This window comes from Carassius carassius, chromosome 28 (genome assembly GCF_963082965.1).
Source record: "Carassius carassius chromosome 28, fCarCar2.1, whole genome shotgun sequence".
NCBI classification, from domain to species: domain Eukaryota; kingdom Metazoa; phylum Chordata; class Actinopteri; order Cypriniformes; family Cyprinidae; genus Carassius; species Carassius carassius.
Genome location: NC_081782.1, coordinates 29092511 through 29110923, shown reverse-complemented (window position 1 = coordinate 29110923; position 18413 = coordinate 29092511). Strand labels below are relative to the sequence as shown.

Below are 18413 nucleotides of genomic sequence, written 5' to 3'. Positions count from 1 at the left end.
AATCGAGTGTGATTAAACTTGAATAAGATCCAGTAACCAGTGTTTGGGATTAAACAGTTGCATGAAACAGAATTACAACCCGAATTCCGGAAAAGTTGGGACGTTTTTTACATTTTTATAAAATGAAAACTAAAAGACTTTCAAATCACATGAGCCAATATTTTATTCACAATAGAACATAGATAACATAGCAAATGTTTAAACTGAGAAAGTTTACAATTTTATGCACAAAATGAGCTCATTTCAATTTTGATTTCTGCTACAGGTCTCAAAATAGTTGGGACGGGGCATGTTTACCATGGTGTAGCATCTCCTTTTCTTTTCAAAACAGTTTGAAGACGTCTGGGCATTGAGGCTATGAGTTGCTGGAGTTTTGCTGTTGGAATTTGGTCCCATTCTTGCCTTATATAGATTTCCAGCTGCTGAGGAGTTCGTGGTCGTCTTTGACGTATTTTTCGTTTAATGATGCGCCAAATGTTCTCTATAGGTGAACGATCTGGACTGCAGGCAGGCCAGGTTAGCACCCGGACTCTTCTACGACGAAGCCATGCTGTTGTTATAGCTGCAGTATGTGGTTTTGCATTGTCCTGCTGAAATAAACAAGGCCTTCCCTGAAATAGACGTTGTTTGGAGGGAAGCATATGTTGCTCTTAAACCTTTATATACCTTTCAGCATTCACAGAGCCTTCCAAAACATGCAAGCTGCCCATACCGTATGCACTTATGCACCCCCATACCATCAGAGATGCTGGCTTTTGAACTGAACGCTGATAACATGCTGGAAGGTCTCCCTCCTCTTTAGCCCGGAGGACATGGCGTCCGTGATTTCCAACAAGAATGTCAAATTTGGACTCGTCTGACCATAAAACACTATTCCACTTTGAAATAGATCATTGATACAATCATGCCGATGAGTGATGCAGTGTCGTCTGAGAGCCCGAAGACCACGGGCATCCAATAAAGGTCTCCGGCCTTGTCCCTTACGCACAGAGATTTCTCCAGTTTCTCTGAATCTTTTGATGATGTTATGCACTGTAGATGATGAGATTTGCAAAGCCTTTGCAATTTGACGTTGAGGAACATTGTTTTTAAAGTTTTCACAATTTTTTTACGCAGTCTTTCACAGATTGGAGAGCCTCTGCCCATCTTTACTTCTGAGAGACTCTGATTCTCTAAGACAAAGCTTTTATAGCTAATCATGTTACAGACCTGATATCAATTAACTTAATTAATCACTAGATGTTCTCCCAGCTGAATCTTTTCAAAACTGCTTGCTTTTTTAGCCATTTGTTGCCCCCCGTGCCAACTTTTTTGAGACCTGTAGCAGGCATTAAATTTTAAATTAGCTAATTAAGTGGATAAAAGTGTAAAATTTCTCAGTTTAAACATTTGCTACGTTATCTATGTTCTATTGTGAATAAAATATTGGCTCATGTGATTTGAAATTCCTTTAGTTTTCATTTTATTAAAATTTAAAAAACGTCCCAACTTTTCCGGAATTCGGGTTGTACATCATTTGATTACAAAATAAGGTTACACTTTATTTTAAGGTGTCCTTGTTACAGAGTAATTATAGTTTTAAGTACTGTGTAATATTAGTTAACTACATGTAGTTACTATATGGTTAGGTTTAGGATTTGGTTTAGTGTTACTGTGATGTAGTAATGCTTAATTGATTGTAATTATAGTATTAGGTACATGTAACGTGTAACAGGGACACATTTAAATAAAGTGTTACCCAAAATAAATGTAACTGAAATCTGTTACAGTTACTGAGAAAAGTGTCATTAAATTACAGTTACTTATGAAAAAGTTAAAGATAGAAAAGGGGTCACATCTTAATATTTTCACACACATACAGATATAATTGATTTCTTTCCCAAATTGCATTAACCTCAGAACGATCGCAACGTGAAAACAGGCGAAGTATGATTTTGAGGATATTATTGTAATCTTAACTAAAGTGAATAAATGATTTTAATGGCCTGACAGTTAAGTTCTGCTGTAAGGTTCACTCTGCCTGCTTTAAATGTTTCAAAATGATCAAAAGATAATCACACGTAATAAGTTACATTATTTTAATAAAGAAACTGAAATAGTTACAATACATATTACATTTTAAATAGGGTAACTTGTCATCTGTAACATTTTGTAAGTAATCTTCCCAACACTGCCAGTAACTTAAATAAAAGCTCAAGTTCATCAACAAAATGAACTGGAAAATGCTACACAGTCAAAAACTGTAGCACTTCAACATTCCATGAGATTTATTTAAATGACATCACTTTGCAATATTATATTAAACATATTCAATTATTTTACACAGTTATTTAACAACAATGCTTTATCACTATAAATATATTATTATTTCTTACGAAGAGCCATATTAATGATGTTATTGTGTTGATAGATCGGCACTAACACTGCTGTAGTTTATAACAACAACTTCCAACAGAAGAAAGTTACTTTTTAGTAACAAGATAACAAATCCCTTGTCAAATTAAAATATTATAGTTTTAACTACAGTAAACGGGTGAAGAAATAAACATCCTGTGATTGTTTTTTGTATATGTCCAGATGTGCAGTCTAACAATAACAACAACACACACCAGAGACTAGCGGCATGCAGGGACGAAAGCGCTGGTGCTGTGAACAGAGCAGAGAAAGTGTGTGTGTGTGTGGTGTGTATTTGTGCTGGATAAACTGCCACACAGGACAGACACAAAGAGCTCTGCTTTACAAGAGCGCTGAGGCAGGCAGCAGAAAGGGCACCTGTGTGGGGTCCTGTCAGAATAAAGCTGACTGAAAGGAGTGAAAGCACCACATGATGTGGAAAATACAACCTCTTTCAATAGGAGAGCAGGATTTATCAGCACACTGATGATAGTAGTGTATTCAAAACGGCCTTGTCACTGACGCTTTTGTTTTTGTGAATGTGAATGAATGGGAGTAGTGATTCATGAAACATTTATATTGAAAAAAAAGAGATATGATATGAGATAATGTATATTTTTCTGCCTTCCTGAAAATGTAAGAAGGTGCCAGTATTAATCACAAACTCGTAGTGGATGACAGTGATTCTTCTCTCTCTCTCGCTCTCTCTCTCTCTCTGTATTTCTTCTGCCTGATAGGAAGCTGTGTAAATCAGAGAAGTTACCCTCGCACTCCTTCGAGATCGACCATGAAGACGTGGACAAAGATGAGGTCAGCACGACGCAGCAAGCTGAATTTACAGAAAGATTCATACGGCCTTCTGTCTCTAAAAATTTTGGAAATTCTGTGAAAGTAAAGTGAACCTGGAGAGTGTTAAATTCGCAAATGCACTTTATAATATTTTTTATTGATTTATTTATTGTGTAGGACACCACGTCTCTGTCGTCATCTAAAGGAGGAGGAGGGGGAGCAGGAAGTGGAGGTGCAGGGGGAATCGGGGTTTTTAAGTCCGGCTGGCTCTATAAAGGAAACTTTAACAGCACTGTCAACAACAGTATCACTGTCCGGGTGAGAGCGCACATCTCTCACACATCTGCATTTGACTAGCAGTTTGAGAACGTGTGATCGTTTAAAAAGAACGAAAAATCCCAACCAAGATATAGATGAGTTTGTTTTTTCATCAGATCTGGAGAAATGTGTCATTGCATCAGTGTCTCATCAATGGATGCTCTGCAGTGAATGGGTGCCGTCAGAATAAGAGTCCAAACTGCTGATAAAAACATCACAATAATCCACAGCACTCCAGTCCATCAGTGAACATCTGGAGAAGACAAAAGATGAAACAAATCCAGCATTAAGATGTTTTTAACTCAAACACATAGAGTCTATAATCCATAATAACACTTCCTCCAGTGAAAACGTGTTCTGGTCTGAATCAGGAGAGAAATCTGCACAGATCAAGGAGATGCACTTCTTCACTGGAGGAAGTGTTATTATGGATTATGGACTCAGATTTTTTGTGATGCTTTTATCAGCTGTTTGGACTCTCAATCTGACGGCACCCATTCACTGCAGAGCATCCACTGATGAGACACTGATGCAATGCTGCATTTCTCCAGATCTGATGAAGAAACTCTTGGATGAACTGAGTACTTACATAGTTGCACTGATACTTTCATTCTGTCAGACTGTGTTTTCTAGAATAGTAGACTTCTCTCTTCTCTAAGTTAATCTACTTTTCATTCATTTATTTTTTTCTCACAAATTCGATGCTATCACAAGAACTACTAGAGTGAAAAATATTGCTGATTGCCCATTGCTTGTTTTTGACTTTCTTGATGCTTGTGTTTTCCCAGTCCTTCAAGCGCAGATATTTTCAGTTGACTCAACTAACTGACAACTCTTACATCATGAACTTCTATAAAGATGAGAAAATATCAAAAGAGCCTAAAGGCTGTATATTTCTGGACTCGTGCACCGGGGTGGTTCAGGTCAGTAAAGATATACTTTTTTAAAGCGGTTCAGCAAACATTAATAACCATGAGGTGACCAGCGACTGAGATTTATTCTGGTTTCTGGGTTCACACAGAATAACCGGCTGAGGAAACACGCCTTTGAGTTGAAAATGAACGAAGTGACATATTTTGTCCTGGCTGCTGAGAACGAGCAAGACATGGATGATTGGATCAACACTCTCACACGCATCCTGCAGATCAGCCCTCCGGACGGCCCGGCTCTGGATCGCAAGAGCACAGACCTGAGCGACAGCAGACAAGGTGAGGGCTTACAGAGAAGTACAGAAGGAATGATGTGCATTATTTTGTATGTGTGTCAATGTTGCGTTTGCAAGAAAGGTCAGTGACGATTAAAAGTTTCTAATGCTGTTTCACCTATGATTTGTTTGCAGTATGTATATGCATCATGGATTCTTTTCCGTGCATAGAGATGCGGCACAGAAAATGCATTGAAGGGATCAGTGCAATGATCATTTCTGCACCAATTCTGTTTTTACTATGATGCACACATTGAATTAAAGTGAGCGCATCGTTCATGGTCAAAATAAAAATGTAGTAATTTTTCCTTAAGTTATTCACAGTCATCCTATTAAGCTCTTGATAAAGCAAAGAAAACTAAAACACTTACCAGAAGTTGCAAGAGTAACTAAAGTGGTCTAAATGATAAGGTAAATGTTTTATGTGAAATGCACCACACAGGATGTGATTTCGTGTGAGGGAGAAGCTGACACCTGCATCTGTGCAAAAAGCTGGTGGTCAGAGAACAACACCTTTTCTCAAACTTGGAGCAGCGAGGCTCACGCTCGTGCTCTGTAAACACATCTAATGTTAAAGCACAGTGAGCTTCTCTACCGTAAAACATACTGCAAACGTACGTGCTGCATACGGATCATGTGTGAAACAGGCGTAATATTATGACTGCAACGTCTACCCTTGATGAACTTTGTTTGGCCTCCAGTAATGATAGAAGAAAGTATTTTCTCCAGCCATAGCACAAGGATTTTGGAAAGCAACTTAAGATCTATTTCCAACATGGAAATTGGCCTATAAGATCCACAGTACTCTGGGTCTTTTTCAAAACAAGAGCCTCCCATTCTCCTTTCTGGAGATTTCACACCGAATCTATCCGCCTCTTGGTATTTCCATCTCCACGAACCCCTATCATCCTGGGACTTCCCTGGCTAGAGAAGCACAACCCCTCTATTTCATGGTCCAAAGGACAGATTATTCAGTGATCAGAGTCCTGCCATCACAATTGTGTCAATGCTACTCCAGTCAGAGAGGAGAAGGACGTCACGCCTGTGTTTCAACTCCCTGCTGAATACCACAATCTCACAGAGGGCTTCAGTAAGATCAAAGTTTCCCAACTACCTCCTTATAGAACAAAAGGTGACTGTGCCGTCAATCTCCAACATGGTTCACATTGTCCCAAGGCAAGGGTTTTCCCCCTATCTCAACCGGAAGCTGAGGCTATGAAGTCATATATTGAAGAGGAACTCTCTAAAGGTTTTATTAGACCATGCACATCACTTGCCTCTGCTGGGTTCTTCTTCGTCAAAAAAAAGATGGAGGTCTTCATCCCTGCATCGATTCCCGAGGACTCAATGACATCAAGTTTCGCTACCCCTTTCCTCTAGTCCCTGTAGCCCTGGCACAGCTCCAAAAGGCAAGATACTTCACCAAGCTGAAACTTCGCAGTGCATACAATCTCATTTGCATCATTTGAAGACTGCTTTCTCTACAACAACTGGGCACTATGCGTATCTTGTTGTGCCATTCGGGCTTGCCAATAGCCCTTCAGTGTTCCAGGCCTTCAGCAACAATGTGTTCAGAGACATGTTAAATCGCTGGCTCATTGTTTATATCGACGACATCAAGCTTTTACTCCCGCAAGCTCAGTCCCATCGAACAAAATTATGATGTGGGCGATCGAGAACTTCTTGCAATGAAGATCGCTTTTGAGAAGTGGCGTCACTTGCTCGAGGGATCCAAACACCCCTTTACTTTACTCAACGATCACCGCAATCTGCAATATCTGAAATCAGACAATAAGACTCATTCACAGACAGGCAAGATGGTCACTGTTCTTCACCAGATTCGACTTCACAATAACCTACCATCCAGGCTCTCAAAACACTAAGGGGAAGTCTTCTGTAACGAGGAGACAGTGGTGTTAGGATCCATGTAGAATGGGAAACACCTATTCAGATGATCAGTCTCAGGCATGGGGTATTGTGGGAAGTGAAGTACTCTGGTGATGGTTCCCCCTGGTGGTGATAGGAGAGGGCCACAGAGGCTGAATTTGTGACAGAATCCTTCTCGTACTTAGCTGGTACCTTGAGCTTAAAAAATAAAGTCAAGTCAAGTCTGCTTTATTGTCAATTCCTCCACCTGTACAGTACATACATACAGAGAATCAAAACGGCGTAACTCTCAGAAGCCCTGTGCATACAGATAACACTAATGTTAGAGCCTAAAATCTAGATCAAATATAAAATATAAAATACAACTTTACAGTAAGGGCATGTGAAAAAAATACATAGCAAGTTAAATAAAGCAGCGCAAGGCATATGGCAGATAGAGTGCAAACTAGTGAAGTGAACAAACAGTGCAGATAAAAAAGATTTTTAGTGCAAAAAAAGCTTATTCAGTCTGATTAAAGTGATCACCTGATACAGAAATACACATGAAGTGTGATCAAAATCCATTATACAATTAGTGGAATCTGTGACAATCACTATATGATTGTATTGAGCTTTTGTTAATTGCATTTTCAGCTGAAATGTTTTTTTGTTGTTGTTCAGAGATCATTGATGCATCATCGAATCATGTCCCTGTTCAAAAACATGAGGAAGCAACTGAAAACGGAATCCACCCTGAGCTGGCCAAGGTAATTAATGTCTTGTTACATCTTAGGGACGCAATCATTACATCCTCTTTCTGAAAAAAAGTTATTAAATCAGAGGGCTAATAACAGGGTAGAAAAAGGAAAGATCCTGCTAATATTGTGAGTGAACATTCACATGCAGCAAAAAAAAAAAAAAGTATAATATATTTTATAAAATATTTTTCAAAATATATTAGCTAAAAATTGTCTTATAATATATTTATGTATTCTCTACTAATATATATTTGGCCCATATATATATATATATATATATATTTTGTGTGTGTTTTTTTTTTTTTTTTTTTTTTAAGCATTAAAAAATATATTTTGACCTCTGTACATTTCAGTCCAAGAAAATGCATTCATATATTTGATTAACCATTATTAGTCTACTTTTATTCTCTAGCAGGCCATCCACATTTGTATTTAACTTAAATAAAACTACTGACATGTATTTTCTTGCCCCTGAAATACATTTACTAATATATTATAATATATTTTCATTTTTTGTTCAGATAATTTTTGCGTGTACTGTGTATATTTATCATGTACATATAAAAACAAACAAATGCATGCATATATTTGAGAAATATATGTAATGTTTATAAATTCAATATTTTTATATATAATATAAATTATATGAATGTAAATATATGCATAAATGCAGTTCATGATCCTTTCAGTGAGTGTCACTCTTTTACTGTTTAGAATCTTAAAAAAACCTCAAGCCAAACAAATATAGACATAAACATGTCATTAACGCTCTGTCATAAGAGCACTGTTGATGACTAACACTGATGTTGTGATGTTTCAGTATATTTCAGAGACAGAGGAATCAGCCAGAGCTGCCAGACGAGAGGAAAGACTCAACCTGTTCTCTCTGGATCCTGATATTCCTGTACGTCTTTCTGTTTCATGAAGAGATTGTATTGTTTGAGGGGCATTTGACCGTGGTTGTTATTTTGGTGTGTGAGCAGCGCATGCTTTGTGTTGAAGGTTTCAAGGAGCCCCAGGATGGAGTTTGGGGAGTCTGCTTCTGTCCAGCCGTTCGATGAGAGGCTCGGGAAGAGACTGATGATCTCCTGCTGCTCGCTCAACCTCACACTGCAGGGCTGCGTCAACGAGGCCGACACCGAGCCTGTGACTAATGTACGAGCTCATGTCCTCTATCATAACAGAAGATTCATTCAGAGAAAGTACAATAGTTCAATAGCAATATAAAAATGAAATATACAGTTGAGTACATTTGTTTGCATACTCCTTGCAGAACCTTATCATTCAAAAGAACAGATTTCATTAAACAATGCATTTTGTTTTTAATTTAGGACACTTCAAAAAAAAAAACACACATATATATATATGTATATATTATTTTTCAGATCTTAAAGGGACTGTAAGTAGGAATTACTCCCATCTAGTGGTGAAATTGTATTTTGCATTCAAACTAATTTTGCTCTCCAGCGCCTCGTTTTTTCAAATGCGCGTTGCATCTACAGTAGGCGATATGTACCAAAAAGCTTTGACAGGATGTCTTCTAATAGCACTTCGTTTTGGCGACGATGTTTTCTTCTCCTGTGGCGCGGCATATGTATGGTCCATAATAAGAATGCAATCCAGACTTAAACTTGCCGGTGCAGTTTCAAGCGCCTCTCACTGCTCTGCACCTTCATTTCTGGCTCTGACCGAAAACGCGTTGTGGAAACGCGTTGGCTTAGTACTTTTTGTCCCTCTCTGCTATTATAGTTTTGCAAGATGGCGGAACTACATGGAAGCCTCCGTCGACCTACCCGTCCCATGTATATAAAGATAATAAATTCTTCATTTACGAGGATTAGTTTAAACATTGGCATAGGTATTTGTACACCATTGAGGGCATATTTATGAATAAAAATATTGATTTTAGATAACAAAATACCTAAAAAGTTACTTATTGTCCCTTTAAATATCTAACATTCTCTAATCATGACCTTACTTGACATTATTATGGAATTTACTTTTTTTTTTCAATTTACAAAATTGCTTACGAAGTCTTTTTTTTAGTAATATTAAGTTCAAAAATATGATTTTTTTTTCTTTCCCCATGGATAAATGCTTTTTTATTAAGCATAAACTCGCTTACTTTTTATTGAAAAACAAGACGTAATATTTTAAATCATGTTGCTTCTCATGTATCTTGATTTTTACAGGAAAAGACAAAAACAAAATGAAACTAAATACTAAGGACATATAATTTGCAGTGTACTACTACTTTCATTTCATATATTTTATATTTCATTTTTCATGTATATTCCACAAGACAAAAATAATTACTGGATTTACACAGACGATCCTGTTCAAAAGTTTACATCCCCTTGATCAGTGTCTGTGATTATTGTTCTTGTCTCATCGATGCCTACAGAAGTTGAGATCCTGCTTTTCTCATCTTAAGCGATTGAGGGAATCAACTTTTACAAAAACATGCATTTGTTTGTTGCTCGAGAAAGATGCAAGAAAATACAAACTTTTGTAAATGAAGATCAAAATAAATTGTTATTATTCTGTCCTCTGGGAAATACTTAAATATATTATATAGAGGGATATCTGTATGTATATTACTATAAAGTTTGCAAAAGGCTTTAGAAATGTAGGACACAAAAAGGGTGTGCAAACATATACCCTCAGCTGTATATAGTGAATCATTTATTAATCTATTATCTATTAATTAGGAATAACCAATGTCAAAATTATAAATTTTTCTTTGATGCTAAAAATCATTCGGGTAAGTAAAGATCATGTTCCATGAAGATATTTTGTACATTTCCTAACATTAATATTAGTAATATGGATTGCTATGAATTTATTTGAACAACTTTAAAGGACATTCTTTACACCCTCAGAACAGTTGTATCTCGACTAAATACTGTCCTCCTAACAAACCACACATCAATGGAAAGCTTATGTATTCAGCTTTCTCAGTGTCCCAAAGTTGACCCTTATGATTGGTTTTGTGGTCCAGGGTCACATATGTTTGCTGAATGACTGCTGTCCCTCCTCAGATCGAGCCTTTCTTCGTGTCGGTTTCTCTGCTGGACATCCGTGAGGGCAGGAAGGTTTCCGCTGACTTCCATGTGGACTTAAACCCCGAGGTGGTGCGGCAGATGCTCAGTAGCTCTGCTAATGCAGGAGATCAAGGCTCGGATGGTGCTCCGCTGGAGAACGGCCTGAGCTCACCTGTGGAGAAGAAGAGCGAGGACTGCCAGCTGAGCCCAGAGCTGGAGAACTGGCTGCACTTCCCCAAACAGGTAAGAGTGCAGGAGCCCTTTGATATGGAGGTGGCTCTTCAGAGGATGGATCTGTGTTCATGTGTGTATGTGGTTGATCATTCTGCAGGCGATTTTTTCCATTACGAACCCACATACAGACATCGTGATGGTGGCACGGGTGGAGAAAGTGTTGACGGGAAATATTTCCAGCGGTGCAGAACCCTACATCAAAAACACAGATTCCAGCAAGGTATGTTACTTCGATGAATTTTCATCATAAGGTGCTTTGAATAAAAGTGTCTGCTATATGCATACAGGTCATGTAATGTGTGTATATATTTATATACTGTAGGCACAAGTGTGTTTGCTAGTTTCAGTCCGACATCGTCGCATTTTCCCGTCCAGCACCGTCCAGTCGTTTAATTAGCAAATGCATTTGCGCTCATTTGTGCGCCCATGGGTGTGCTGGTCTAAAAAAGAGGTGTGTTCAGGCACATTTCTGATGCATTGCTATTTTAAGGAGCTGAAAATAGACTGTGCCATAGACCAACTCAAACCTGGTCTAAAGTCTGGAGCAATGTTTTTTCTATGTTCTTTAAAGAGCGTACACGCTGCTTATTAAACACAGGGACGCACAGCAGCACACAAACATGCCAAATATTACAAATTAAAGGATTGCAATGCAATGCATAAGAATTTGTGTATGCTAATTAAATATATATAAATATTTACGTCATTTTTGCGTCGTTAAAATGGCAAAAGTGGATTTGGACATGCCCTGAGTGCACCTGCGCCGTGCACTTTACACTTTTTGTGTTTAGATCCTTAAAATAGGGCCCTAAGTTCTTAAATGTTCTTAAAGTACTCTTTATGGAATGTTCTTATCACTTTATTAATATTGGATACAAAGTTCAACCACATTCAACCACATTCTTTGAATGTCCACATACCGTTATTTTTACTTAAAAATGTCCTTAGGAGAAAACGTTCTGAGATCCTCAGAACGTACTTGTGCTGCAATTTGTATTTAATGAATGTTCTTAATGTTGGGAGAAAACACTTTAAGAATATTAAAAATAAACGTTAAAGATAAAGTGATCAGAAAATAGTTTTCACGTAACTGTGTCGAATAAACACTTTGTGGGTAAACAGTCTTTAATTAATCCACATACAGGCCGGTGTTCTGTCAGATTTTTTACCTCCCAATAAACTGGGGGTAGTACAATTCCACAACAAAAACTGCAACTGTAAAGTTATGGTTTATTGATTTCTACACCTACCCCAACCCTAAATCTTCCATTACAGTAATGCAAATACAGTAATTATGTGTTATATTCGCGGTTGTAGCTAGAAGGGATACAGTTACAGGAAACCAACAATAAATATTATTTTCTACCAATTAGATTGTGTTTTTATTAAAGTCTACACCTACCCCAACCCTAAACCTACCCTTACAGTAATGCAGATCCATTAAAAATCGTTGTTTAGCATGAGAAAAAGGAAGCGATACTGATGTGCTCATGCACAGTAAACCCTGGTAGGAAAGTCTGACAGGTATAAAATGTCAGGACAGCGGCTGGTGACACACGTATACCATAGACGAGACCCGACAAACTAGAAGTGAACACACAGGAACTTAAATACACGGGCAAACGAGGAAAAAGGCTGAATTAACTAGATACAGGTGAACTGACTAACATAATCAAGGGAAGAATGGGGAAACTAGGTCAATGAACACATGAGGAGAGAAAACAAATAACCTGTTTTAGTAACCTTTAAAAGGCTGGTTGACCACTTTTTTTTCTAGGTTTAATTGTGTTTTTTGGGGAGCAGTCTAACGTCTTAATGTTTGGTTTAAAAAAAGCATTATTTTACAAATAATTGACCTTTATTCTTCAATGCTTTGTCCCTTCTCGAATCGAATACACTGAACTCCAGTTTCTCTGCTTGTTCCATCCAGACTGTCCAAAAGATGTTGAAATCCAATAAACAGTTCTGTAGCAAACTTGGAAAGTACCGCATGCCTTTCGCCTGGTCTGTAAGGTAAGGGGATCCTAAATCTCTGGTGCTTCAGCTATGCCGGAACAAACGCTCAACAAATAAAAGCTCTTGCACTATTAACACTTTAAAGCATTTCTTCCTTCTGTATATTCCAGGTCAGTATTTAAGGACAACCAGGGCACAGTGGACAGGGAAAGTCGCTTCTCTCCGCTCTTCAAACAAGAGAGCAACAAGATTTCCACAGAAGACCTGATCAAGCTCATCACAGAGTACAGGAGGTACAGACTAAATCACACAAATGTGGCCCTGGAACACCAAACCAGTTTAAACTGAGATGTATAAATGATCTGAAAGCTGAATAAATCCATTGTTTTCCATTGATGCGTGGTTTGTTAGGAGGACAATATTTGTCTGAGATACAACTATTTGAAAATCTGGAATCTGAGACTTCCAGGGTTACAAATCCCACGTCATCATAAGTGTTTTTACAGGGCAGAGAAGGCCAGCAAACTCCAAATCATCCCTGGAAACCTTGAAATAAACGTGGACTGTGTTCCCATGGAATGTCCCAGTACGTCCAACTAACACCACAACCCTCACATTTGAGGCCAAACTGAAGCGAAATGCAATTTTACTCATAAATGTTGTTCAGTTTTAAGCGCTGTTGTGTGGCACACACTCATCATCATGCATGCACATGTTCCTCAGACTGTGTGACGTCCTCGTATGTGGCTCTGAGGCCGTTCGAGGACTGCAGTCTTCACGCTCCGACGGTGGAGGTGGACGAGTTCCTGCAGGACTCTTCTAAGTTTACCCAGCCTTACAGAGTCTACAAGAATCACATCTACATCTACCCCAAACACCTCAAGTATGACAGCCAGAAGAGCTTCGCAAAGGTGAGGAAGACACATTCACACTGGACCTTCAGACTCACAAATGCTATGAAATCTGAATGAATCTAAATTGCATAAACTTGCCCATGTCCGACCAACAGAGGGCTTCAAATGCTGTCCCAACTAGACAAACAAGGCTGTCTGAAGAATTTAAGTAGCACTTTAGTTTAGGAACCAGTTCTCACTATTATCTAGTTGTGTATTAGCATGCATATAACTAGCATATTGGCTGTTCATTATTGGCTATAAAACACATATTAATGCCTTCTTCGGCATGATCATATTTTAGATCCCTTAATCCACTCCATACCTAAACTTAACAGATATCTTACTTTTAATAAGCAGCTAATTAGGAGTCAACTGAGGCAAAAGTCACAGTTGATAGTGAGAATTGTTGACCAGAATTTCAAATGCATTGTGCAATATTGCTGAAATGTTAGGGATTTGTGAGCTCCCAGCATGCATTACAGCATGAATAAACGATGTGGTTGCTGCTATAGGATTGAGATTTTACTATTTGCTGACTTTTTTGTCATTATTGTTAGTTATTTGGTGTGTTGTGTGTGTGTGTGTGTGTGTGTGTCTGCAGAAGCACAGTCAGTCAGGAAAAACTCTGTATAGAAAGCCACAAACAATGTCAAAGTGTAAACAAAAGTCTGTGCACAGCAAAAAAATCTGAGTGAAATTAACTCTGCTGGGAGTACATGTGAGACCACACTCAAGAGTGTGAAAGTGTTAAAATAGGAGTGTTAAATTAACACTGAAGCAGAGTTAAAGTTAATGAGATAATTAAGTGATTAATTGAGTGATGTTTGACCATTATTGACGAGACCTGATGTTAACATGCAGAATCAACAAAGACGAAAATCACTATTTTAATGGTGTCACCATTATAGTGGTCAGTGTTTGCTTTAGTTGGGCTCTTGACCCCTAAAATGTTAAAATCAGCTTTTAATTGGCTGTTATAATGGAGTTTTAAAACTGATGGACAAGCAAAGACTATTGTTATTCTTGAATTACTGAGTTAAAGTTACATTGTTGATTATTGCAGCCCTATGATTGTTCAACAAAGTATTTCCAGCATTTTAAATACAATCTGAGGAATTTCTTAAAAGTTGTTTGTTCAAAAATCTTTCAAAAGAGTCTTTCAGTTATACATGCAAACATCAAGAATCAACCTGTCAATCTCAACAATGGTGAAAATCCAAAAAGCATGTTGCAGTGCATTCTGGGTGCCACCTATCAAAATTCATCCATGGCTCCCATGATGCATTGCAGCATGAATAAATTATTAGCTGAATTGTTTCAGTAATTTCCTTTATTCTTACTATTCTATTTTTGTTTTTTATGTTTCTTTTAGTAGTTTGTTTTCTTATGTTTAGAGTTGTTCTATTTTTCTGAATATGCTGTTTGTCACCGTTGTTGAGATTCCTACACTAATTTTTGATGTATGTGTGCCTAAAGCAAGCTTTTCTTATGATCAGAACAACTTTCAAGACATCATTTTAATTAGTGTGTACTGTACAATAACAGGGTTTTTACAATCAATGAGGTCAATCAAATCTGTTTAAGCTTTAATTGAGTTTGGTGATTCAGGTCAAATGCCCATGTTTTGATTTTTTTCTTGTCTGTTTGTTACAATTCAGTTGTAACAGCCAAGTCAAATCTGACTTTAAAATTTTAAGGCTCAAGAGCCCAACTAAAGCAAACACTGACCACTATAATGGTGACACCATAAAAATAGTGATTTTCGTCTTTGTTGATTCTGTATGTTAACATCAAATCTCGTCAATAATGGTCAATCTTCCCTCAATTAATCACTTAATTATCTCATTAACTTTAACTCAGCTTCAGTGTTAATTTAACACTCCTATTTTAACACTTTCACACTCTTGAGTGTGGTCTCACATGTACTCCCAGCAGAGTTAATTTCACTCAGATTTTTTTGCTGTGTGGCGAGTGAACAACACTTTAGATGATGTGTTTCCCAGCTACCAGCTACTTTTATCCGTCCCTCGTTCTCGCTTTAAATCCAAAGGTGACGAAGCTTTCACAGTTGCTGCCCCTAAACCATGGAACAGTTTAACCCTCATATTTTAGAGCCTCTCCATTGCTCTTGTGTTTTTAAATCAAACTTAAAGACTCATTCTTAAAGACTCATCTCTTGCATTTGAGTGATGCTGTTTACGGTACCTTTGATGCACGTTTTGTGTATACAGGTGCATCTCAATAAATTAGAATGTCGTGGAAAAGTTCATTACATCGTACTTAAAGTCACGAATCATGAATGCGCACCATTCTTCACCCCAGCCTGGAGTTGAACTGTGGGCATGGACCTTGAGGGGACACAGCTCATAGCATCCGGTCTCTCAACTGAGGTTGCTCCATAGTCCAGAGCTCCAGCCACAAGGAAACTGTAGGCCTTGAAGTGGAAACTTTTCACTTCATGGTGCGGACAGCGACTCAAAGACCCAGTCAGCTGCCCACTTTGACAGTTCTGGAGTTTCTGCTGGAGTGTTCCTCCACAGGGTTACTTCCCTCCACTCTGAAGGTTTACGTTCCGGCCCTAGTTGCTTACCACGGCCTTCTAGTTGGTCAGCCACGCGTTTCCTTTGGTACCGTTTCACCTGGAGGCTGAGGCCAGTATAGCGCACCAAGGTGTCCTCCTGGGACCTGGTTCTGGAGGCTTGGGGCAGTACTCCTTTCAAACCCACTGAAGATGACTCGGACAAGCTCCTCACACTGAAGACAATCTGCTTACTCATTATATCCTCGCTGAAGAGGATAGGGGATCTTCAGGCACTCGCTGTATTGTGCCTGGAGTTTACTCCAGGCATGGTTAGCATGATCCTTTACCCGAGACCCGGGTATGTCCCTAAGTGCTCACTTCTTTGGCAGGTCCTGTAGTACTGCAAGCATCTTTTACTCCTCCCTTTGCATCTCCCTGCCATACTCTGCAGACACTCACTTCAGCAGAAGCTTACAGATGCGTTTGCCAGATGCACTTTTATGCTTCCTGGTTGCTCACATCTCGCTTCTCTATTAGACTGATTTCACACATGCTTCAGAACGTGGTCACACGGTCTTCCCTTTGGGAACCGTGTTTACATACATAACCTTGAGATGTTATGCTAAAACCAGTTTTTACTGGTGCAGTACTAGCTTGAATATTTTACACCACGATTAAGTTTTAAATTCTGACCGGCAGCTGTGGAGTGACTGATCATGCTGAAGTTGCTTGAGATGTGCTCAGTTTATATTGTTTTGGTCCTCGTTTGTTAACGTGCAGTGTACAGTCATGCTGTGTCTTTTCTTAGGCTCGAAACATAGCCGTTTACGTGGAGTTCAGAAGCTCTGATGAAGAATATGCCAAGCCACTTAAGGTAACGTAACACAAGTTTCCATCAGTTTCCATCCACATCTGCTTTAAAATTTGACTTGTGAATATAAATGCTGTAAATCCATTTCCACAGTGCATCTATGGAAAGCCAGGAGGTCCAGTTTTTACCACGACTGCCTGTTCCACAGTTCTGCATCACTCACAGAACCCAGACTTTTGTGATGAGGTTTGCAAAATGTTCTTTTCAAATGCTTTATCAGCTGTTGTAGGTTACATTAACAACCTTTAATCATCCTTTGGGGTCAAAATGACCCCAATGGATTTTTCCTTCATTTTTTAAAAGTGTTACCTTCATCGCAGGGGCATGAAACTCGGTGACATTTCCTAAATCATCTATCTAAACATGCACAAAAAAACTGGGCTTGATTTGGTTGTTCTAAAGGTGTGTAAAAAAAAATTTACCTTTTAAGGTCTTTGGGGTCAAAATGACCCCACATTGAAAATGAATGGGAAAATGCAAAAAATGACTTTTTAAAATTTTGTTTGTCAAAAAAATAAAACTAAATCCATTATAAATCTGAAAATTTCTACAAATAAACCAAGATCTGGTCCTAGAGCATAAATAAAAAGTAGAACGAACTTTGTATCTCATACACACACACACACACACACACACAAACACACACATGTATGTGACTGCAACAGAGAGCATTTTTACAGAAATTGGCAAATAAAATTAACTAAACTGGCATAAATCTAAAAATTTTTACATTTAATTCAAGGTCTGGTCCTAGAGCATAAACCCAAAGTGGAACAAACTTTCTATCTCATACACACACACACACACACACACACACACACACAAACATACGTATGCCACTGCAACAGAGAGCATTTTTATAGAAATTGGCAAATAAAATTAACTAAACTGGCATAAATCTAAAAAATTTTACATTTAATTCAAGGTCTGGTCCTAGAGCATAAACGCAAAGTGGAACAAACTTTCTATCTCATACACACACACGCACACACACACACACACACAAACATACGTATGCCACTGCAACAGAGAGCATTTTTATAGAAATTGGCAAATAAAATTAACTAAACTGGCATAAATCTAAAAATTTTTACATTTAATTCAAGGTCTGGTCCTAGAGCATAAACCCAAAGTGGAACAAACTTTCTATCTCATACACACACACACACACACACACATACACACACACACAAACATACGTATGCCACTGCAACAGAGAGCATTTTTATAGAAATTGGCAAATAAAATTAACTAAACTGGCATAAATCTAAAAAATTTTACATTTAATTCAAGGTCTGGTCCTAGAGCATAAACCCAAAGTGGAACAAACTTTCTATCTCATACACACACACACACACACACACACACACAAACATACGTATGCCACTGCAACAGAGAGCATTTTTATAGAAATTGGCAAATAAAATTAACTAAACTGGCATAAATCTAAAAATTTTTACATTTAATTCAAGGTCTGGTCCTAGAGCATAAACCCAAAGTGGAACAAACTTTCTATCTCATACACACACACACACACACACACACACACACACACACACACA

General features: G+C 38.2%; 1 protein-coding gene across 5 annotated transcripts in view; it reads left to right on the top strand.

Annotated features, from left to right (window-relative positions):
• LOC132108285 (dedicator of cytokinesis protein 10-like) overlaps positions 1–18413 on the top strand; it is a 131767-nt gene that overhangs the window by 75343 nt on the left and 38011 nt on the right. For all 5 annotated transcript variants that reach the window (XM_059514970.1, XM_059514974.1, XM_059514972.1 and 2 more), the window contains exons 5-19: positions 3132–3204; positions 3361–3501; positions 4290–4424; positions 4523–4709; positions 7253–7338; positions 8150–8233; positions 8332–8484; positions 10371–10616; positions 10705–10827; positions 12538–12620; positions 12734–12856; positions 13070–13149; positions 13287–13474; positions 16789–16854; positions 16945–17037. In XM_059514970.1, the coding sequence (XP_059370953.1) occupies positions 3132–3204; positions 3361–3501; positions 4290–4424; positions 4523–4709; positions 7253–7338; positions 8150–8233; positions 8332–8484; positions 10371–10616; positions 10705–10827; positions 12538–12620; positions 12734–12856; positions 13070–13149; positions 13287–13474; positions 16789–16854; positions 16945–17037 (1861 nt within the window). The remainder of the gene's footprint in view (positions 1–3131; positions 3205–3360; positions 3502–4289; positions 4425–4522; positions 4710–7252; positions 7339–8149; positions 8234–8331; positions 8485–10370; positions 10617–10704; positions 10828–12537; positions 12621–12733; positions 12857–13069; positions 13150–13286; positions 13475–16788; positions 16855–16944; positions 17038–18413) is intronic.